The following is a 20,075-nucleotide window of genomic DNA, read 5'->3' on the forward strand; positions in this document are numbered from 1 at the left end:
ATAATGTTTCAATCTTGACACTGGGGATAAATGTAAATTTACCGTATTAGCTACAAACTACAAACTTGACTTTCTCAGGCCTGTTTTACACGTTATGTGTCCATTCAGTAATGAATAATGAAGAATGTGTTACTTAAAAACAGCAGGATCATCAGCAAAGATTGGGCCTGAGATTTGAGATATCGGGACCGTCTCCACCTACTCGTACCAAACGGCGTTATTACGCGGCTACCGGAGCGCGAGCGGGCGGGCCGAACTCTCGCGCAGCTGTGAGCGTGCAGAAACGTGCCGCGAGTGCACGCGCAGTGGGCTCTTTGTTTTGTTGAGTAAAGTTAGGATAAACTCAGCATGAACAGCGCAGCACGGCCTCCGGGATCCACGGTCACACAGAACCGGTCCGTTTAGTGTTCGGCTGCAGAACTTCTCCACGTTGCGTTGAACGCTCGTCTGGCGGATTCGTGGGATTATTAATCCGAGACCGACGGCTGCGTGGTCGCCCGGGCGCGCGTGCCACTGCGGCTGCATTCTTACACCTTCCCGGTTCGTTTACGCCTCGTTCAGTTAAAACATGGTTCTGTCGGACAGAACAACGTGCTTTCGTGAAAGCGGTGCAAAATCAGCGCGGCTTGGGAAAACTGCTTTCGTCCTCGCCACACTTCTTTGTAAAGGTAAGAAAAACCAGCGCGGTGTTGGTTTAACTTGTTCATCTGCAGCAGGATGTCGGTGCAGACTTTGGGTTCAGACGTTGGGTTCAGTCTGCGCGCTGCTATCGTGCGCAAACTCGGGATTGTAGGCTCGTATTTTACACCGAATGAATAAATGAGTCGATGAAGTCGATACTAAACTAAAGTTTGCTGGCAGCTGTACGATATGAGGTGAATATGAAGCCGCCGTCTTTTGACTACATTTATGTGCTGAAAATCCCTGTGTTGGGTAATTAGAGTTTCTCCCAATGTTTCAAACCGGTGGTGAACAATGGGAAGACCAATATTACAGTTGACGGTGGGAAGGACCGTTACCAGTACACGGTTCGCGGTGGGAAGGACCGTTACCAGTACACGGTTCGCGGTGGGAAGGACCGTTACCAGTACACGGTTCGCGGTGGGAAGGACCGTTACCAGTACACGGTTCACGGTTGTTGCGGGAGGAATGGCCCAAGGTGTGATTACTTTGAAGTTCAGTCAGTTTCACCGTTTTTTTGTGTGTGCGTTTGATTAATTTTACACACTCCAGAGCTGAACTAAAACACTTTCCCCCATGTTCATTGATTCACCTTTCTCCTTAGCATTTCTGATTTCGTTTCTTCATAATTTGTAAACTTCAAATAGTTACCGAAAGCTTTAGAACAAGATAAATAAAGCATATTCGGCACATCTTTGTAAACGCGGACGCTGCTCCACAGCTGCCCGTGTTCGCTCGTGAATTCAGCGGCTCTTTGGTGTCTTGGATGAGGGGAGGCCAGTTTAGGACCAAATAAAAACTCCAATACACTGCGAGTTTCTAATGAAACGTGTGTGTTGCTAACGTTGTGCATTGCTGTGTGTTTTATGGGGTATTTGTTATCAGGAATATGTCCAGCTAAGTACTGTATACGGCGGTTTTCATTGACTACTTCCTGTCTAATGTTTCCCGTGGGGCACAGGTGAGCAGGGAGGCAAAGGCACTAGCGCCCTGTCTACATTAGAGACTAGAGGCCCAGGTCGAGGTTTTAGTTAATCACTGACTGTGTGCTGTGTTTGGTCTGTGATTGAATGTGAGCGTTATGCTGTGTGTGTGTGTGTGTGTGTGTGTGTGTGTGTGTGTGTGTGTGTGTGTGTGTGAGAGAGAGAGACTAGTTCCTCTGGCCCTCTTGAGGAAGTGCAGCATTTATATGGATTCCTGAAAGATGAAAGGCGGGAGAACAGAGACACTTCACAGGTACTTGAGGGATTTGCTCTTCAGTGACGGTGGCAGCATGTTGTGCCTTTGTCATGCTAATGGACTCAGGTCTGTGAAAGTAGGATCCACACAGTAAAAGTGCACCTCAACACGCAGTAAAAGTGCACCTCAACACACAGCAAAGGCGCACCTCAACACACAGCAAAGGCGCACCTCAACACACAGCAAAGGCGCACCTCAACACGCAGCAAAGGCGCACCTCATCTGGACATGTACACTCTACTTGATTTTCAGCCATTTTCACTCTTCTGTTCATTAGGTTCCTTATATATCTTGTGTTCAACTGCTGGTCAGATTTGTCAGCATTCATGTGGTTGTTACTGTCATGACAGCTAAATATTCTCCTGTTTGTCCTTTTTATAGAAGACAAAATACAAGCAGACACAGCTAAGGGGATTCCACTGTAATCTTGTGCATAAAGAAGGCATGGCGAGTAGAATCAGAGCTGCATTTCACCTGTCTGTTCAATAAAGCATGATGTATAACACACGTGCGTCCCTATCTACTGTAGATGGCTTACGTTTGTTAAATGTTCACTGAAACATTGGCATATCTGCTGTGATGGTGGTGTGTTCCTTAGCAAAAATGTAATTTTTAGAATTGGCCATCGGTTGAGTAATGGTCATAAGTGTTTTCGCTCATAAACCCAATGTGTAAGTCTAGTGATATTTTCATTCGCTTCTTCATTGTGATTATCCATTTATTTTAGGTCCAAGTATCTTGTTCTGTCTGTCATACATGCATGGTTTTTATTTATAGTTTTCTGAAGGGTTCGCATTCCTGAGAGGGGTGACTTGTTCATGCCATCAGTGACCGTGTTGAGGGAGCCGCTGTAGCATTCAACACAACGTTTATTCCCTGAAACTCTTGGACTAACAGTGATGGTTTTTTTAGGTTTACATATGGTCTCTAATATATAAGATGTTTCCATCATTTTACCTATAAACACTGTTGATTCCATTGAAAAGCTTGTCTGAGCAGAGGCAAGCTTACTCGGCAGGGGCTGTGTTTGTACAACAGCCTTTGTTTGGTTCCTTACAGTAGATACAAGCAGCTAAATCTTGGTACATTTGATCACTGGTTTAGGTCCTGTAAGGACAGGCTTGTAGATACTTTAGAACACATGCTTTATCACCACTCCAGGAAGTGATGAAATGTAGGAGTGCAGGCTGCACCACTGAGATGTTCAGATGCAGTCTGCACCACTGAGATGTTCAGATGCAGTCTGCACCACTGAGATGTTCAGATGCAGTCTGCACCACTGAGGTGGCTCTGTATTGACCTCACTTCCAGAAATGTCCGGAATGAAAGTTTTCCTGAGCAACACTTATGGTTCTTTGAGTGCTGTTAGTATAGCATGTTGGTACAAGAGATAGTAATCTGGCTCCAGTTGAAACAGTCTTTGAACCTGTACCGAGACCACAAGTCAATTAGTGGCTGTGTTCACAGTTACAGTGGAACGGTTAATGATTCTGTTGCTTAGAAAATAAGTGACCTTCATTTAGGTTCTGCCAGTTAACCTTGACGTTTCTCTATGCTTCAGCTGATATTTTATCTTTTTAATAATGTTTACAGCAGTGATTTTGCAGCATACGCACATCCTTGCTTACATGAATGCAGATTTAGTGCTGCTATATAAAACCTCATTCATTCAGCCAGTCAGAATTCTCAGTTGCGCTGTATTACAGGGTGACTAAAAATCGTTAGCAGCTGATTCTTCTTATGTTCTTAATAATGACACTGTAGACTCTTCTTTCCTTATACAACTATAGATCATTTTTTCCATGATTGTTTTAAGAACAATCTTTGTTCCTTTAGGAAGACGGACTAATGGAAGTAGTATTTGTCATCAAACTGTACCATGAAGCATCTGAATGGCTGTTAGATGATTGAATACCAAGGCTTTTGTACAGAGATGTTTTTGAACATGTACAATATTGATTTACCCAGTGGTTTTTACCTGGTCACCTTTGGCTTGCTCACTTTGGTGCTTGGACATTTGTAAAGCTGCTTTGTGACAACAGCTGTTGTAAAAAGAAAATGTATAAAATTAATTGATATTGGCTTTGAAATGTATTTCAGATTATCACCTTGTTATTGGTATCCACTGTTAGCATGGAAGTTGGAAAATTAATTAGTCTTTGACTTTTTATGATCATGTTTTCAGGTGAAAGTAGTCAGAAATTTCTAACAGAAATATCTATTTTTGTCTAACATATAACCTTGATGTTAATGTTAACATTTAATCACTGCCTAATAATAAGAATATGATCAGATTCAAAACATTCTGAGAACATTTCAATTCTTTTTAGTTTTGAAGTGAGTGTGGTGGATATTGACTCTTATCCAGGATGAGATGTGTCCAGGTCTCTGAGAGCAGAAATCTGCTTAGTTCCTGTAAACCTGCAGTGCTGTTGAGATCTGGTTACATGGGAGGCAATGGCTACCATTGTGTTCCACTATATTCCTTCATATATCCACTGATCTGTACCAGATACATAGTGTCTGCCCTCATTTACTTTATTTGTACTGTGGTGAATGGATATACTCTGTGTACTCCAGAGAACTGCAAGAACTATTTGTTTTATTCATGGATAACAAACTTTTATCTTTAAAGTAAATTAGTTTTTGCAATGTGACTCACTGATTTATTTAATTTCTTTAGCACAAGCTTGTCTGTAATGTTCCATGTCATGTCTGAGGCCAACATGCCTTGTTGTTGGTGCTTTGGGGAAAGACTAACATCTCCCACCAGTGTTATGAATGGCTGAATGCATCACATTCCAACTTTTACACTGTGTACAGCCAAGGGCAGAGAAGAGGTGCAGACCTGCAGAAAAGGTGGTGTGTGACTCCACCTCACACTGTATCTCCAGAGGCTGCCATTAACCACCAGTGTGGTAGGAGCAATGGCCACTTGCTACAGTATAGATATTGGCTTTTGTTAAGCGATTGAGGAGAGTAGTTTATTTAGAAATATTTAGTTTATTTTGTCTTCCTCTTGTAATGGAGTTTGTGCAGTTGCCTGAATGGCACAGGAATGTTGTGTGTTCTCATGGGAGCAGTGGAGAGTGGTGGGGGGCGTGGGGGGGGGGGGTAGATGTGGGGGTTGTTTAAACCCCTGTAGTGCTGAAATCAGTTCCTGAAAGTTGTGAGCAGCTGTTCCTGTAGCGGGATTATAAACCCACCAATAATGCCCCTCCTCCACCCCCATGGCTTTGCCTCTCTGGGGGATGTGCATTACTGATCTGTCCATCAGATTCTCAGGCCCTACATCACTGAGGGACCTTAGTTGGAATGAGGCTCAAAAATGATTTTTGAAAAACTGCCGGCAGTGTTGCAAGAATGGAAGAAGTCTACGTCTTAATCTTGAGTGCTCACTGCTGCTCTAGGCAACCAGCAAGGGGTTGGAAGGGGGTGGTCTCGCCATGCGGGGCAGGGGGGCGGGTCTCGCCATGCGGGGCAGGGGGGCGGGTCTCGCCATGCCGTCCTCTTCTACTCACAGTTCTGCCACCCAGCACATGTGCTTTATTCATGTGGACATACAGTGTTGCCTGCCAGCTGTCCATGTCCCAGGAGGACATGTGTGTTTGTGAGCAGGTCTCCACTGTCTTTTGTGTCTGATGTGCATGTCGACAGCATGTAGTGGGACACCTGTTTAACCACATCCATGTGAATAAGACTACTGTGATTGTGGGAGCAGCTGGGAAAACAATTCATGTCCTGCCCAAGATGAATCTGGACTTAGCAGGCAGTGTGGATGGTGTGTCTAGAGGCAGGGCTACAGGGTGGTGGTGTGGAGGGTGTGTCTAGAGGCAGGGCTATAGGGTGGTGGTGTGGATGGTGTGTATTGAGGCAGGGCTACAGGGTGGTGGTGTGGAGGGTGTGTCTAGAGCAGTGTTGTATAAAGTATTAGAGACCCATACTTGAGTAAAAGTACAAGTACTCTATCAAAAAATTGACTTGAGTAGAAGTTGAAGTGTTCTTTAAAAACTTTACTTAAGTAGAAGTACAGAAGTATTCAGCATTTTTTGTACTTAAGTATTGCAAGTAGTTTATTCTAATATGTATTACTCAAGTACTGAAAGTAAAAAGTACAAGTATTGTGTTTTGAATTAATTAAAGAATTAAAGAACCCTAACCCTAGTTTTTATATATCACTTACAAATCAAAGATGTCAAAGACCATAAATACAAGTGCTCTGTATGTACAAACAAGTAGCAACTTAAAAAACTGGGCTTAACACTTCGTACACAAAAAACAGATAACCTATGTCCCGCTACGTCGTAGGTTTGACGCAGAAGTACAAGTTCGCCTTAATTTAGCTGAGAAAATGAGGTGTATTTTGGACGTAAAATCCATCCATCGCATTCTAAGGGTGAGCCTACTGCCCTGCATTTACCCTCAATAAATGCCCTTACCCTATAAAAACACTATACTATAAAAATGGGCACATGATTAGTCAGCCTGAAGAGACACAGCTTACTGTTGCTAAAAACACAACTCAGCGTGTCGTCACCTTTATGATTGCCAGGTAATGTTAAGTGAATACTGCAGCACGTCATGAACATAATTAGGTTAGTTAGCCAAGATATCGAACCTAACTAGCGCTTACAGACTGCTAAAGCTGGTGTGTCTTCTGTGCGTTATATTTATAAATTACATTGATGTGTTTTTTACAGTTCGAAGGTGAATTTTTGAAGGCCAATATTTCACACTCTTTAGGGAGACAGAGATGGCACTTCATCCTATAGGAATTTACTTTCACTCCAGCAAACGCAAACACTGTCTCTAGGTAGGGCCAGGGTGGTCTCCTGCCTCACCCTCACCGCCACGATCACTCGATGTGGAAGGTGCCAATATATGTACATTAAAACGCCAACAAGCTTATTATGCAGCACTTATGCTGCTCTTCTGCTGTTACCAGTGCATGAATTCCACCTTCTAACTTCGCACAAAAATCGAGAGGTGCACGACCTCGCGACGCGACCGCGCGCGTGGCCTACGCGCATGGGCAAGCCACCGCGATTGCGTCATTTTTGCCGCACGGACACTTGCGCAGTCACGACGTGTCAAGTGAACCTAGATTACGAAGCTTAAGTGTTCAGTGAAGGCAGCAACAGAGTAAACGAGACGCGACCGGAGCATGCGCAGTTTTCTCATAAGACTGATCGCTTGACCCGGTGACAGCGCCAGTTAACATGTTTACAATTGTAACGAGTAACTATACAGCACGTAAAAAATTTATCGAAATAAAAGTATTAAACTGATGGAAAATATGTAGTGAAGTAGGAGAAAAAAATAATACTCCAGTAAAGTACAGATACAGTATTTTAGTACTTAAGTACAGTAGTGAAGTAGTTCTACTTCGTTACTATACAACTCTGGTCTAGAGGCAGGGCTACAGGGTGGTGGTGTGGAGGGTGTGTCTAGAGTCAGGGCTACAGGGTGGTGGTGTGGAGGGTGTGTGTAGAGGCAGGGCTACAGGGTGGTGGTGTGGATGGTGTGTATTGAGGCGGGGCTATAGGGTGGTGGTACTGTAGATGGTGTGTATTGAGGCGGGGTTATAGGGTGGTGGTACTGTAGATGGTGTGTATTGAGGCGGGGCTACAGGGTGGTGGTACTGTAGATGGTGTGTATTGAGGTGGGGCTATAGGGTGGTGGTAGTGTGGATGGTGTGTATTGAGGCGGGGTTATAGGGTTGTGGTTGTGTGGATGGTGTGTATTGAGGCAAGGCTACATTGTGGTGGTGGTGGTGGTGGTGGTGTGGATTGTGTGTCTAGATGGAGGGGTATACGGTGTTGGCCATGTAGTTGGTCCCAGGACCCAAGGTTTCACAGGAAAACTTTGCTCAAAACATTTAAAACCTCTTCCAACTTTACTTCTTCCCATAATGCGTGGTTCCATCGCTTTCCAAGCAAAAAGTAAAAACATAGAGCTGTGGTTCCCAGACCAAGCCACCTTCTTCCAGAGCCACATCACCCATATGAAGGGCCAAAGGGCCGTTATCCTCTCACAAACTAACTGCTTGTCCTTCCTTGGGCCACTTTCAGTTGAAGCTAGGGTCTTGTCAAACCCTCGTCAAAGTCACCAGGCTTAGGCTACGCTCACGTCAGAACTGCTTCTCCACCTGCTGAGTATGATGTCCCAGCACATAGTGCGTCTCCTCTGTTCACCTCTCAGTGGTTTTGATCATGTGGCTGATTGTTGCGCGTGCTGCTGGCTCATTCAGCCAGTATTGTTTTATGGTTTTATTCCTTGTTTACAGAAGCACATTGGGAAAGACAGTAGGTGTCAACCAATGTGTTGCACAATTCTTCTAGTGTTCTGTAGGTGACTTTAAACTTCTCAATCTAGTCTTTTCGCTTTGAGCTTTGGTTCCATTACCAGAAAATTAGTAACCACAGGTTACTAACTATTAAGGAAAATCTAGCAATCATATAGTAATAAATTAAAAATTAATAGTGGTTTGAAACATGAAGAGTCTCCAACACTCAAAGTTCAATTTCTTACTGAAGGTGAATTTAAAGTTTAGGGTGGACTTGGGAGTTTGAGTGGAGTTTGCAGTTAGGTTAGGGGTTAAAGTGAAGTAGTGAAATAACATTAACTGAAAGTGTTGAACAGCAGTGAGGACTGAGACATAATTTATTTTTTATTTCATTCACATTTTAAATTTTTTTCTGCAGCACTTATTACAATTTAAATTATTACAGTTTAAATTCTCTTTTGTTTTGTTTTTTATACTCAGAATTTCAAAATGCCATTTATAAACCTTCATAGGTTTGTCATGTGGATGAGGTTTTGGTGTCCCATCATGCCTGTGGTGGTTGTCTGTTGGGTTTTTTCATGCCTGATGTTAGTCTTCCACGTTTTCCAAAGTTGGGTCACCACTGAACTACAGACGTCCCTCAGAAAGCCCTCTACCCAAACATGCTTTGCCTCCCTGCATGAAAGCACGCCTTTGTGATCAGGGTTATGGCGAGTGGAGAGACTTCAGGGAGTTTTACACACAGAACGTCTCTCAGTCTCTTTTCTTAGGGTCCTGTTTGTATGGGCATACAAAGTAAGGACTTATTTAAGCAATAGCAGGACATTTTTGTTTGTACTTGTTGAGTTCTTCTAGATTATCTGTGCACTGGGAGGCCTTCATAGTCGCAAGATTTCAGAATATTATTAGAGACTGTTAGAATACAATGCGTCCACTAGAGATTTCTAGAATAGTATGTACACTTAAAGTGGTTTAGAGACCACAGAACTTTACTGTTTATGTGGCTAATAATTATAGCCGATCAGGTTCCCTCGTTTAACCTCCACATCTGAAGGGGAGGGACTCTGAGTGCCGTCTTTGTCCCGGAAACGTCTCCATGGATTCCAGTCAGTGCGGACAACAAGCTTGAGTTTTAGAGCCTCGCTCTCCCTTTTGTTCTCACTAGAAAGATCCCAGTAGAAAAACAAGTTGGATAGTTTGAGTGACGGTGGCTGTGACGCCTTTGTCATACGCTGTCTGGTAAGTTAAAGCTGTAGTTTGGTCTAGTGGACCAAAACATTTGCTAATGTGGAGTCATTTGCTAACGTGGATGACCAGATTATGGGTTGTGTTTGTATTCCTTTGTGCTAGAACGGCTCAATTCCAGCCATTTGCCTCACTAGACTGTGGTTAAAGTGGCTTGGTTGAACTTTTGTAGTGGCTCAGAAAAATCTGAAATGAAATTTTTAGGGATGTCGAGCTTCTTCGATGTGGAGCTCCGCAGAGCTTGTGTTATATGGATAATTACGAAACACAGGCTGGTGTGGAAGCAGAGATACACCAGTAATGGTGGAGACTATTTGTTACTACCTGACTACCTGCTCATGTTGCCGGGCTGAATCATAGACGTTCATCTGGGTGTAGCACTGAAGAACGCTGCCCCCACCCCATCACACCCCTGGACGTGACCTCTGGAACACACAGCCAGAGTTTCCAAAGAGACCATCTATTCAGTTCTTTTAAGCTTTAATGTAAAACTTCAGTTGACCATTTGGTGTCCTGAACCCTTTAGGTTTTTATTGCTCTGCGACATGTCGCACCATCTCTACAGCGATGGCCAGACTACTCATTTCTTTGTTGAATCCAGAGAGTGGTAGACACAGACGCTCCACCACCACACACTCACTCTCTGGCCTCCACCACCACACACTCCTCCCTGTTCTTTCTCTTTGAATTAACTAGCAGTAGCGACTCCACAATAGCTTCATGCTGCCAGTGGTTGTGATGTGCAGGAACTCCACAGCTCAGCTTCCTGATCCCAGCATAGAGAACTCCTGTCTGAGCGCTGGCTGTGCTCACTTGAGTGAGAGGGTGGGTGTGTCTGTGTGTGGTGTGTCTGGGACGGATTGGTGGCTTTCTGTGTAAGTTCTGCAGGAAAGTTTCCCACAGAGTAAGGATGTAGAGGCCAGAGACTAGAGGTTGGAGATCTCTGATATTCACCTCCAGTTTGTTTTAGGATGATCGCAGGACGTGTTGAAATGTTAATTGCTGAAACAGCGCCATAAAGGACTGAACAATTGTTTTATTCACCTGTTTCCCGCTCATTAAATGCATTTGTCTGATAACCTTGGGCCACTAAACGATATCAAATATTGCAGTAATTTGGGCATGCCAAATTTTAATTATTTTTATCATTTCATAATGTCCTTTTTAAACCATTTTGTTTGTACAAACAGGCTATTCTGCGGTATTTCATTATGTAGTCAATAGATAGGCGGTGCAGTATTGTTATTTCTTGCCCAATGAACAAACTTGTTCACAGTACTATATAAAATAAAAACAAAATGTCAACCCAAGGGTGTAGGTTAGAGTAAATAAGTGAAAGCATTTGGGGTAAAGCATTTAGGTTAGGCTAACCCTAACCCTATATTAAACTTAATGTTTAGGTTCATATTTAAACCAGTCAGTATTGTTCATAACCATTAAATCAGAAACTAATGGAAAACTACACATTAATTAAAACCATTTTGTCTTAACATAGTGTTGTTTTCTAGCACTTAGCTTGGCTAGCTACTAATTCGTCACACAGTGAGATTAATCAGGTGATTTTGGACTGGCTGCAGTTCACGTACCCAAAACAGTAGAAATAGTTTCACTATAATTCTGAAGATTCATTTGCATCAGTGTAGTTAACACCAATGAAAGTGGAGTCATGGCACACAGACATGGTGCTGGTCACGCGAGATCTTCTCCTGCCGTGCTTTCAATTACGGCTCATCTGTATTACGCTACACGTGGAGGAGCGAGTCTGGCTCCACCCGCATGCCTCCAGCAGCTCCACGCACACGCTGGTAGAAGATGAAACCCTGTTGATCAGAGAGCGTCCCGTAACAGACTGGACACGGCGGGCCGGAGGAGTGAAGCAGTCTGGGTCGGGCCCTCTAACAGGGCCTCTTTCTGCAGGCCACCTGGCCGGCTTCCCCTCACAGCTGCTTTCAGACAAAGAGCAGGCTGTGAGGTGAGCAGAGGGAGGGGGCTGCGTGCCCACGCTAGAGCTCCCTCCTCCAGCTCTACCAGGAGTACCGCAGCTCTACCGTCGCTATAGCCGAGACCGCCAGGCACCCGACCCTGACCGCACCGCACCGAACACGGGTGCAGGGCCTGGAACTCATCACCTTCAGCATTTGTTGCTGCATCCTAATTACAGTGTTGCTTCCTCCCTTTCCCTGATCCTCTATCTCTCCCTATTCCTTTATCTCTCCATCTCCCTTTCTCTCTCCCTCCAGTGCTATGTGTGCAGTCTGCATCCTTCCATTTCACGAAGGAGCCCAAATCCCAGGATGCCCTGCAGGGTCGCAGCGCCATGCTGCGATGCGAGGTGAGCGATCCCGTGGGCGTGTCCTACACCTGGCTGCGTGACGGCCAGGTGCTCTCGCCCTCCGAGCGGCACTTCCAGGAGGGAGGCAACCTCAAGTTCACAGCGATCGACCGAACTCTGGACTCGGGCAGCTTCCAATGTGTGGCCTCCAAAAACCTCACAGGAGAAGAGGAACGCACAGGCGAGGCTTCCTTCAACATCAAATGTGAGCTGAATGTTTGTGCCGTTCCCACAATGAACCCTTCACCCCTTCACCCCTTCACCACTTTGCTACTTTGCCACTGAAGAAATCTAAACAGTGTCCGCATGAGAGAAAGTTATTTTGGGCGAGTACGAGGGGTCAGACAAACGCCCCTTTGTCTCTCGCCAAGATTAATTGCTTGAAATGCAGCGTCAGGCTGCTTGTGTCGGATAACAAGGCAGGTCAACTGAAAAGAGGGGCCTGTTTTTGTGGTGGGTGCAAACCATGACCAGATGGTGCCAGCAGCTCAGTCTAAGTCTGATAATGAGGGAAGGTTTCCACCGTTTCGAGCATATCTTGATAAAGTAACCATGAGGATTTTATCTTAACTTTTTTCTTACACACACACACACACCCTCTCTCTCCCCCAAACCCCATGTTTTCTCTCTCTCCCTCTTCTCTTCTAGGGTTGGAAAGTGGTGCAGTGACTCTTCAGAGTCCAGCCTCAGAGGCAGAGATTATGAGCTCTTCACCTGTGACCTTGCGCTGTAATATTGATGGCCACCCCCGGTGAGGAATTCTGTATTTGTGGAAGCTTTTCTTAATATCCTGTATCCAGTGGGTACTATCAAATCGCAATAGTAATTGTGTTTATTTGCATTATCAAAAGAGCTTATTGAACTCACTGTTGAGATGAGAAAAGCATAAATCTGCTTTATGTACATCACACTTGGGGCTTTTAAGTTTCACTCATGGTTGTAGTGATTTCCGGCGTTCGTTTCATTATCGGAGATGTACAGAGCTCACACTGTTGGAGTGAGTGCCACTGATCAGATGAAACCAGATGTCTTCAGATTTCTTCATGTCCAATGAGACACTGTAAAACCAGAGAGAGAACGAGACTGTGCTGCACTAGTGTGGGAGAGCTCACAGCTTCTCACTTGTGCTCAGGCCAACGAGCCGCTGGTACAGAGACGGGCAGCTACTGTCGGAGAAGAATCACAAGTGGAGCAGTAAGGACCGTTCCCTGTCGCTGCCGCGGGCCGGTCCGGACCACAACGGCAACTACTACTGCTGCGGCAAAAACGCCGCAGGGCACGTGTGCAGCACCACCAACTTCACCCTCAACATTATAGGTGGGTGTGTGGGGGTGGGTGTGTGTGGCAGGGCTGGGCGATATGAATAAAAAATATCTCAATATTTTAACCTAGTCCCAAATGTGACACAGGCATGTACATGAGAGATTGTATTGGCATGTTAAATGATAATGCTCCTCAAATATAATAATGTTCTTTACCTGCATAACAATCTCTGTGCTATGAAAATGGAAAAGATGCGGAGCAAAAATAGAGTTGTTCTTCTTTAAGAAGTCAGTTTCCAGCGAAGTAGACTTCACCAAAGTGCTTCTGTGTCCTGGTCTGTCCCTAACCCTAGAGAGCTGTCTACATAGACAGCATTCCATGTTATAGTGATCCAGATGAAGCTTTTTACCTTAAATAGCTGCATACGTAATTGGTGCTTATTTAGACAGCTCACTAGGTTTTGGGAAAGACCAATAGGTTATATCAATATAAATTATATATTGTCTTATCGTATACCTCATAAAAATATATCGATATTTCTTATCTTGCTCATATAACATATTTAGCATAACTAATTATAAAATGAGAGGTCTTGTTTCATCATTAAGCCATTTGTGGTCCTGCACTGAAGTGCTTGATGACCGAGGTGGAGAACCCTGGAGAAGATGTATGGGACGTTAGTGATGCGTCTTGTTTGTTGCTGTAGATAAGAGTTTCCCCCGAGCCGTGGTGAAGCCCCAGGACGTGGTGGTTCAGAAGAATGAGGAGGCTCACTTCCACTGCCAGTTCACTGCCGAGCCCCCACCCACCGTGGAGTGGTACCACGAGAATGAACTCGTCTCCAACAAGAGCCGGTAGGAGCGTCGGCACTCGTGCTTAAAGAGGACGTGTTCTCTCGTGCCCAGTCTGCCCACTAACGGCTGCTGTTTCTGCAGCTTGTTCCTCCTGAGCAACGGCTCACTCTTCATCAGTCAGGTCAAGCCGCGCTACACCGGCCGCTACAGGTGTGTGGCGCAGGGGCTCCGGGGCCCTGCCGTCTCCCTGGAGGCGCTCCTGAGGATAGCAGGTGAGACGCGCACACACACCCCCCACCCCCCACCGACACGGTGCGCGTGTGGTGTCCACCTTTGCAGTTTTATGCCTTTCTCTTTTGATTTTCATCACCGTTTTTGTCTCCGTCACATCCACTCGTCCCAATAACAGAGATAGAGGACATGCCGACGCAGCAGGCTCGGGTCTTCACAGCAGACTCCATGGAGCGGGTGTCGTGCCGGCCGCCCCGCGGACACCCGGAGCCAGAGGTGTGGTGGGAGCGTGAGGGCCAGCGCGTGCCTACCGTGGGCCGTCTCTACCAGGAGGGCCTGGATTTGGTGTTCAGCCCCACGCAGGGAGAGGACACGGGCACCTACACGTGCTTCGCTCAGAACAAGGCAGGACAGAGGAAACAGGAGGTCACAGTCACCGTGGCCTGTGAGTGTGTTTTCTACACCAGTTTTCTCTTGCTCGTAACCCTACAAGTGTAGGATGCTTGTGTGATGTGCTCTTCAGATTTTAGATTGACAGTCGTCATTGTTTGGCTTTTCCATGTGATTCTGATTGTTTCCATCATTAGCTGCACCTGAATGGGTTCAGAAGCCCAAGGACAGTCAACTGGAAGAAGGGCATGCTGGGTATCTGCACTGCGAGACGCGTGCCACGCCTGACCCGGAAGTCACATGGTACCGCAACATGCAGCCAATCAGTGGGGAGGTGAGTGGAAGCATGTGGGAGTAACTGCCCCACCCTTGAGAATAAGTCTGCTCTTACATCGCGGGGCAGGGTCTCTCTGTGGATGCTGCAGTGTAATAGATGATGTACAAGTTTAAATGTAGTGAAAGGACTAAAGGCACATACATGCGGAGAGGCTGTGCTAGATGGGTGGTCCCATGCTGCGCCACCCCAACCCTAATCCTAACCCTAATCCTAATCTCATTGTTAATCCTCTCTGACAGGACACACGTTTCAAGCAGTTCCCCAATGGGACCCTGCGCATCAACAGTGTGGAGGTGTACGATGGCCATGTGTACGGCTGCGAGAGTAAAACCAAAGCTGGAAGATTGAACGCCCAGGCCAGAGTCTCTGTACTGGGTATGGTGTGTGTGTGTGTGTGTGTGTGTGTGTGTAACTCTTCAGTCCTGTGTTCGGGCGTAATCGATGGCGTCTTCTCTGCCCTCCAGAGCGGCTGAAGTTCACGCCTACGCCGCAGTCCTGGCAGTGTGTGGAGCTGGAGAAGGAGGGTAGTCTGCACTGCTCTGCCAAGGGCCGCCTGCCGCCCACCATCCGTTGGACCAAAGCTGGTGAGGGTTTTGGGCTGGGGAGGTGGGGGGGGGGGGGGGGAGGGGGGGGGGGGGTTGTCTGAGAAGGGGTTGCTACCAAAAGAAAAGGATATTACGTGTGCATAAAACATCCCTGTATGTCAGGAAAAGATATTTGGGACGGAGTCTTTATATAGTCTTTCAATGTTGTACAGGCCTTTAACAGTGGCTTGAAAAAGTGGTTGACAAGGAGCATGCAATTTAAAATGTATCTACTGCCCCCTGTAGGTGACAGTGAAATCACAGCAAGGATGGAGCAGAGTGGGGGCACACTGCACTTCTCTAAAGTGACACGGGCGGATGCAGGGAACTACACCTGCGTGGCCTCCAACAGCGTGCAGGGAGAGATCCGAGCAGTAGTCCAGCTCACCGTAGCAGGTGACGCATCCACGCTTCCGCCAGCAACTTCACTGCTGCGTTTATTCAAGTGACCTTATGCTGGAGGTTCCAGAGATGTTTCCTGTGTCTTCATCTCTCCTTCTGTTTCCCCCTCTCAGCGTTTGTGGTGTTCAAGCTGAAGCCAGAGAACACTACGGTGTACCAAGGCCAAACCGCACTGCTGCACTGCCAGGCTGCAGGAGACCCGCCTCCCATCATCCAGTGGAAGAAGAAAGACAAGTTCCTGGATGCCGGCAGGAGCAGGTAGATCAGGATTAGATCAGACACCTGCACAAGCGCTACTGGAAATCACAACTCCATGTCCTGCAGTGGAGATTGACCTGTTTATCAAACCGAATGTGTTCTGGGATCACTGATCTGAGCTGTACATTAAGGGCCACAGTGTTTCACTCTTTAACTCTGTGCTGTGTACCATCACCGTCCGCACCAGCTCCATCTGCACCATCACCTCATCGGTTCTTTTCTGTGTGAAGGTTTGAGATGATGCCCAACGGCTCTCTGGTCATTCGTGATGTCACCACAGATGACGTGGGCAGCTACACGTGCATCGCTGGGAACAGCTGCAACATTGCGCACACGACAGCAGAGCTCTACGCTGTGGGTGAGAGACGTGGGGGAGAGACGTGGGGCGGAGGAGACGTGGGGCGGAGGAGACGTGGGGGAGAGACGTGGGGCGGGAGACGTGGGGCGGGGGAGACGTGGGGGAGAGACGTGGGGCGGGGGAGACGTGGGGGAGAGACGTGGGGCGGGGGAGACGTGGGGGAGAGACGTGGGGCGGGGGAGACGTGGGGGAGAGACGTGGGGCGGGGGAGACGTGGGGGAGAGACGTGGGGCGGGGGAGACGTGGGGGAGAGACGTGGGGCGGGGGAGACGTGGGGCGGAGACGTGGGGGAGAGACGTGGGGCGGAGACGTGGGGCGGAGACGTGGGGGAGAGACGTGGGTGAGAGACGTGGGGCGGGGGAGACGTGGGGGAGAGACGTGGGGCGGAGACGTGGGGGAGAGACGTGGGGCGGAGACGTGCTCTTGCACCCTTTCTCCCCTTCCATCCGAGGGTGGCTTCTCTGCACTCGTTTGGAGACGTAGCTATACTGGTTGATCTAGATTCCAATTATGCATGTCCTCCTTTTTAATGTCAGTGTGGAATTATAATCAGGTTTGAAGAAAAGGTGTGTTTTGTGTGTGTGAAAAGGACATCAAGTGGACAAAGATAGGACTTTTATTTTGCGTGGGTGTGCATTCATATTTCTGGATGTTCTGTGTGTTTGTGGGTACAGAGAAGCCTGGACTCTCCATGGCACACGATGAAAAGGCTCCTTACAGAATGATCCAGACGGTGGGCCTTTCAGTGGGGGCGGCTGTTGCTTACATCATCGTGGTCTTGGGTCTCATGTTCTACTGCAAGCAGAGACGCAAAGCCCAGAGGCTGCAGAAAGGCCAGGATGAACCTGAGACTGAGCAGCTGAATGGTGCGTCTGCCTGCGTCCGCTCCAGGGCTCTTCGGCCAGTTTGGTGATGGACATTCTGTGCTAATGCAGTTGCTCGATTCATCCTGTAGGAGGTGTGCAACAGAATGGCCAGACTACAGCAGAGATTCAGGAGGAAGTGGCTCTAACAAACATAGCTGCTACTGGAAACAAACGCCACAGCACTCATGACAAGCTAAACTTAAACCGTTCCAACCTGCACGCCATCACAACCCTGGGTACGCACGCGCGCACACCCAAACTCCTGCATGCTATCACAACCCTGGATACACACACATACACCCCATGCTTTCACGATCCTGGTTGCCCAATACTGTTCAGCATAAAGTACTGAGGTCTGTCTTGATTGTTACATGTACCAATATGTTAATTGACTAATTTCTACAGTCCTATCTTGAATTAATAGGAAATTATAAGGAAATTATTGTGAGGGAAATGCGAGGAGAAAACTGTGTGTGTTTCTGCAGGTAAGGGAGAGTTCGGTGAGGTCTTCCTGGCAAAGATGGGTGAGGCAGAGGAGGAGCCGGTGGTTCTGGTGAAGAGTCTGCAGTCTCGGGATGAGCAGCTACAGACGGATTTCCGGCGTGAGACTGACATGTTTGCCAAACTGAGTCACCCCAACATCACACGTCTGCTGGGCCTGTGCAGAGACTCGGAGCCACACCACATGATCCTGGAATACGCGGACATGGTAACCCCTCCTGGGTCTGCCTTCTTCAGCATTTTCCGTCTGACATATTATAACCTTGAATACACGCATGCTGGATTTTACATATTGGGTTGACATTTGATTGTAGTTTCTATTTGAATTCATTCATCGCCCTTGAGAGACAGTACACTGTGATGCAGGCATCCTGTCTTTCTTACAGACTGACCTGAAGCAGTACCTGAAAACCTTCAAAAATAAAGACCAGAAAGTCAAAGTACAACCACTCAGCACTAAGCAGAAGGTAAAAATGTTACCAACCCTTCTGTATGAAAGAGCTGCTGTACCTGTCGGTCTGTGCTTGTGCCCACCCCTCACACCCAGTGCCCGCCCTCATGTTCTATACCTCTCCCCAGGTGTGGGTGTGTCTGCAGGTTGCCAGGGCCATGGAACACCTGTCCAATCAGCGCTTTGTCCACAGGGACCTGGCTGCACGCAACTGCCTCATCAGCTCCTCACGGCAGGTGAAGGTGTGCGCGCTCGGACTGAGCAAAGACGTCTACAGCAGGTGCACACATACACACACGCATCACTCCACATCACACACACACACACACGCATCACTCCACATCACACACACACACACACGCATCACTCCACATCACACACACACACACACACACACACACACACACGCACGCACGCATCACTCCACATCACACACACACACACCACTTCTGATGTGCTTCACCACAATGGAAAGAAGCTTTGGGGGAACTTCATTAGGGAATTTTAAAAATGTCACAGACTTTCACATTGTTCCTGAAGACTGTGTGTGTGTGTGTGTGTGTGTGTGTGTGTGTGTGTGTGTGTGTGTGTTGCAGTGAGTATTTCCATTACCGCCAAGCCCGGATCCCCCTCCGCTGGCTCCCTTCTGAGTCTGTATTTGAGGATGACTTCTCCACTAAGACAGACGTGTGGTCGTTTGGAGTGCTCATGTGGGAGGTCTTCAGTTTTGGAGAGCTACCATATGCTGAACTTACTGATGACAAGGTCCTGGAAGGTAAGATGGGAAACGGGGAAATAAATACAACATGCTGGGGGTAACTTAAATGGTGGCCTTGTGTCCCAGGATGATGATGATGATGGTCTTTGGCTCTCTGTCACCAGGGCTTCAGCAGGGAAAGTTGAAGTTGCCCCCACCACAGGGCTGCCCCTCCAGGGTCTACAAGCTCCTGCTCCACTGTGAGGCCACCAGCCCCAAGGACAGGGTCTCCTTCAGCGACATTGCAGTGGCCCTGGGTGAACTCCCGTCTGAGAGCAAGGTGTGAGACCAGGAACGGGAAGCAGGGCTGGAGGAGGAATCGGATCAGGCTGCTTAGCTTGGCCTTCTAAGACTGAACGCTCTAGTCTTAGATTCTCCTCATCACACATCAGCCCAACAGCGTCTGATCGGCCCAACTCGATCTTTTGTGTTGCCCTTCAACCCTGTCAGCTGGTGAACTGTACTAGGAAGCTGCTTAATGTCTTGGGCCAAATGATAATAGTTCTGAACTACATTTGTTAAAATGCCTATCCGGATGCTCCTGGTAACTGTTCAGTTAGTGTGAACAAGAAGAAGAAATGTGTTCATATAGAGTGCATCTGCTACATGTTTAAATCCATGCACTGACTGGTCAGGGATTTGTATTGAAGAAGGATTGTTCCAGGAACCTCTTAATTTGTTAAAGGTTCTGTAGTTTTATGTTTTTACGGTCCAGCCTGGTACTATTTTATATTAGTTTTACTTTTTAGGTGATTTTAGAATTCAGATTACTCAAATGTAAAGATAATGGTAGCAATGGAGCAAAGATATCGTGAGGTCATCGAGCTGATAACGGTGACATGAAAATCTCAAGTGCCTGTGTAATGAAGGATGCCATGTATTGTGTACAGTTTTCAAATGCTTTTATATTTGTTTGAGTGTTTTTATGCATTAGGTTTTTTTTTGTTTGTTTTAATAGATTCGTTCAGTGGATTTGATAAAAATGCAGAGAAATAAAAACAGTTAAGAAAAGGATGTATTCTGTCAATGCAATAAAGATGAAATTAATTTTGTTTCTTTGTTTAGTATATATGTTTATGCTACATGCAACGTGCACTATA

General features: G+C 46.8%; 1 protein-coding gene across 2 annotated transcripts; it reads left to right on the top strand.

Annotated features, from left to right (window-relative positions):
* Positions 1 to 214: 214 nt before the first annotated feature.
* Positions 215 to 20,027, top strand: ptk7a (protein tyrosine kinase 7a). 2 transcript variants are annotated; one of them, XM_077023339.1, is made up of 20 exons: positions 215 to 668; positions 11,692 to 11,988; positions 12,432 to 12,534; positions 12,916 to 13,100; positions 13,753 to 13,900; positions 13,982 to 14,112; positions 14,250 to 14,516; positions 14,659 to 14,795; positions 15,038 to 15,173; positions 15,263 to 15,382; positions 15,629 to 15,778; positions 15,898 to 16,042; positions 16,273 to 16,400; positions 17,075 to 17,266; positions 17,356 to 17,502; positions 17,752 to 17,975; positions 18,154 to 18,234; positions 18,347 to 18,498; positions 18,815 to 18,993; positions 19,101 to 20,027. In XM_077023339.1, the coding sequence occupies exons 1-20, from the start codon at positions 569 to 571 to the stop codon at positions 19,259 to 19,261; spliced, it is 3,183 nt and encodes a 1,060-aa protein (XP_076879454.1). In that variant the 5' UTR covers positions 215 to 568; the 3' UTR covers positions 19,262 to 20,027. The 2 variants fall into 2 exon arrangements, with proteins under 2 accessions (XP_076879454.1, XP_076879455.1); XM_077023340.1 differs by lacking the exon at positions 215 to 668 and adding an exon at positions 8,862 to 9,445.
* Positions 20,028 to 20,075: the final 48 nt, after the last annotated feature.

The sequence above is a fragment of the Brachyhypopomus gauderio genome, chromosome 12, assembly GCF_052324685.1.
Source record: "Brachyhypopomus gauderio isolate BG-103 chromosome 12, BGAUD_0.2, whole genome shotgun sequence".
In the NCBI taxonomy this organism is placed as follows: domain Eukaryota; kingdom Metazoa; phylum Chordata; class Actinopteri; order Gymnotiformes; family Hypopomidae; genus Brachyhypopomus; species Brachyhypopomus gauderio.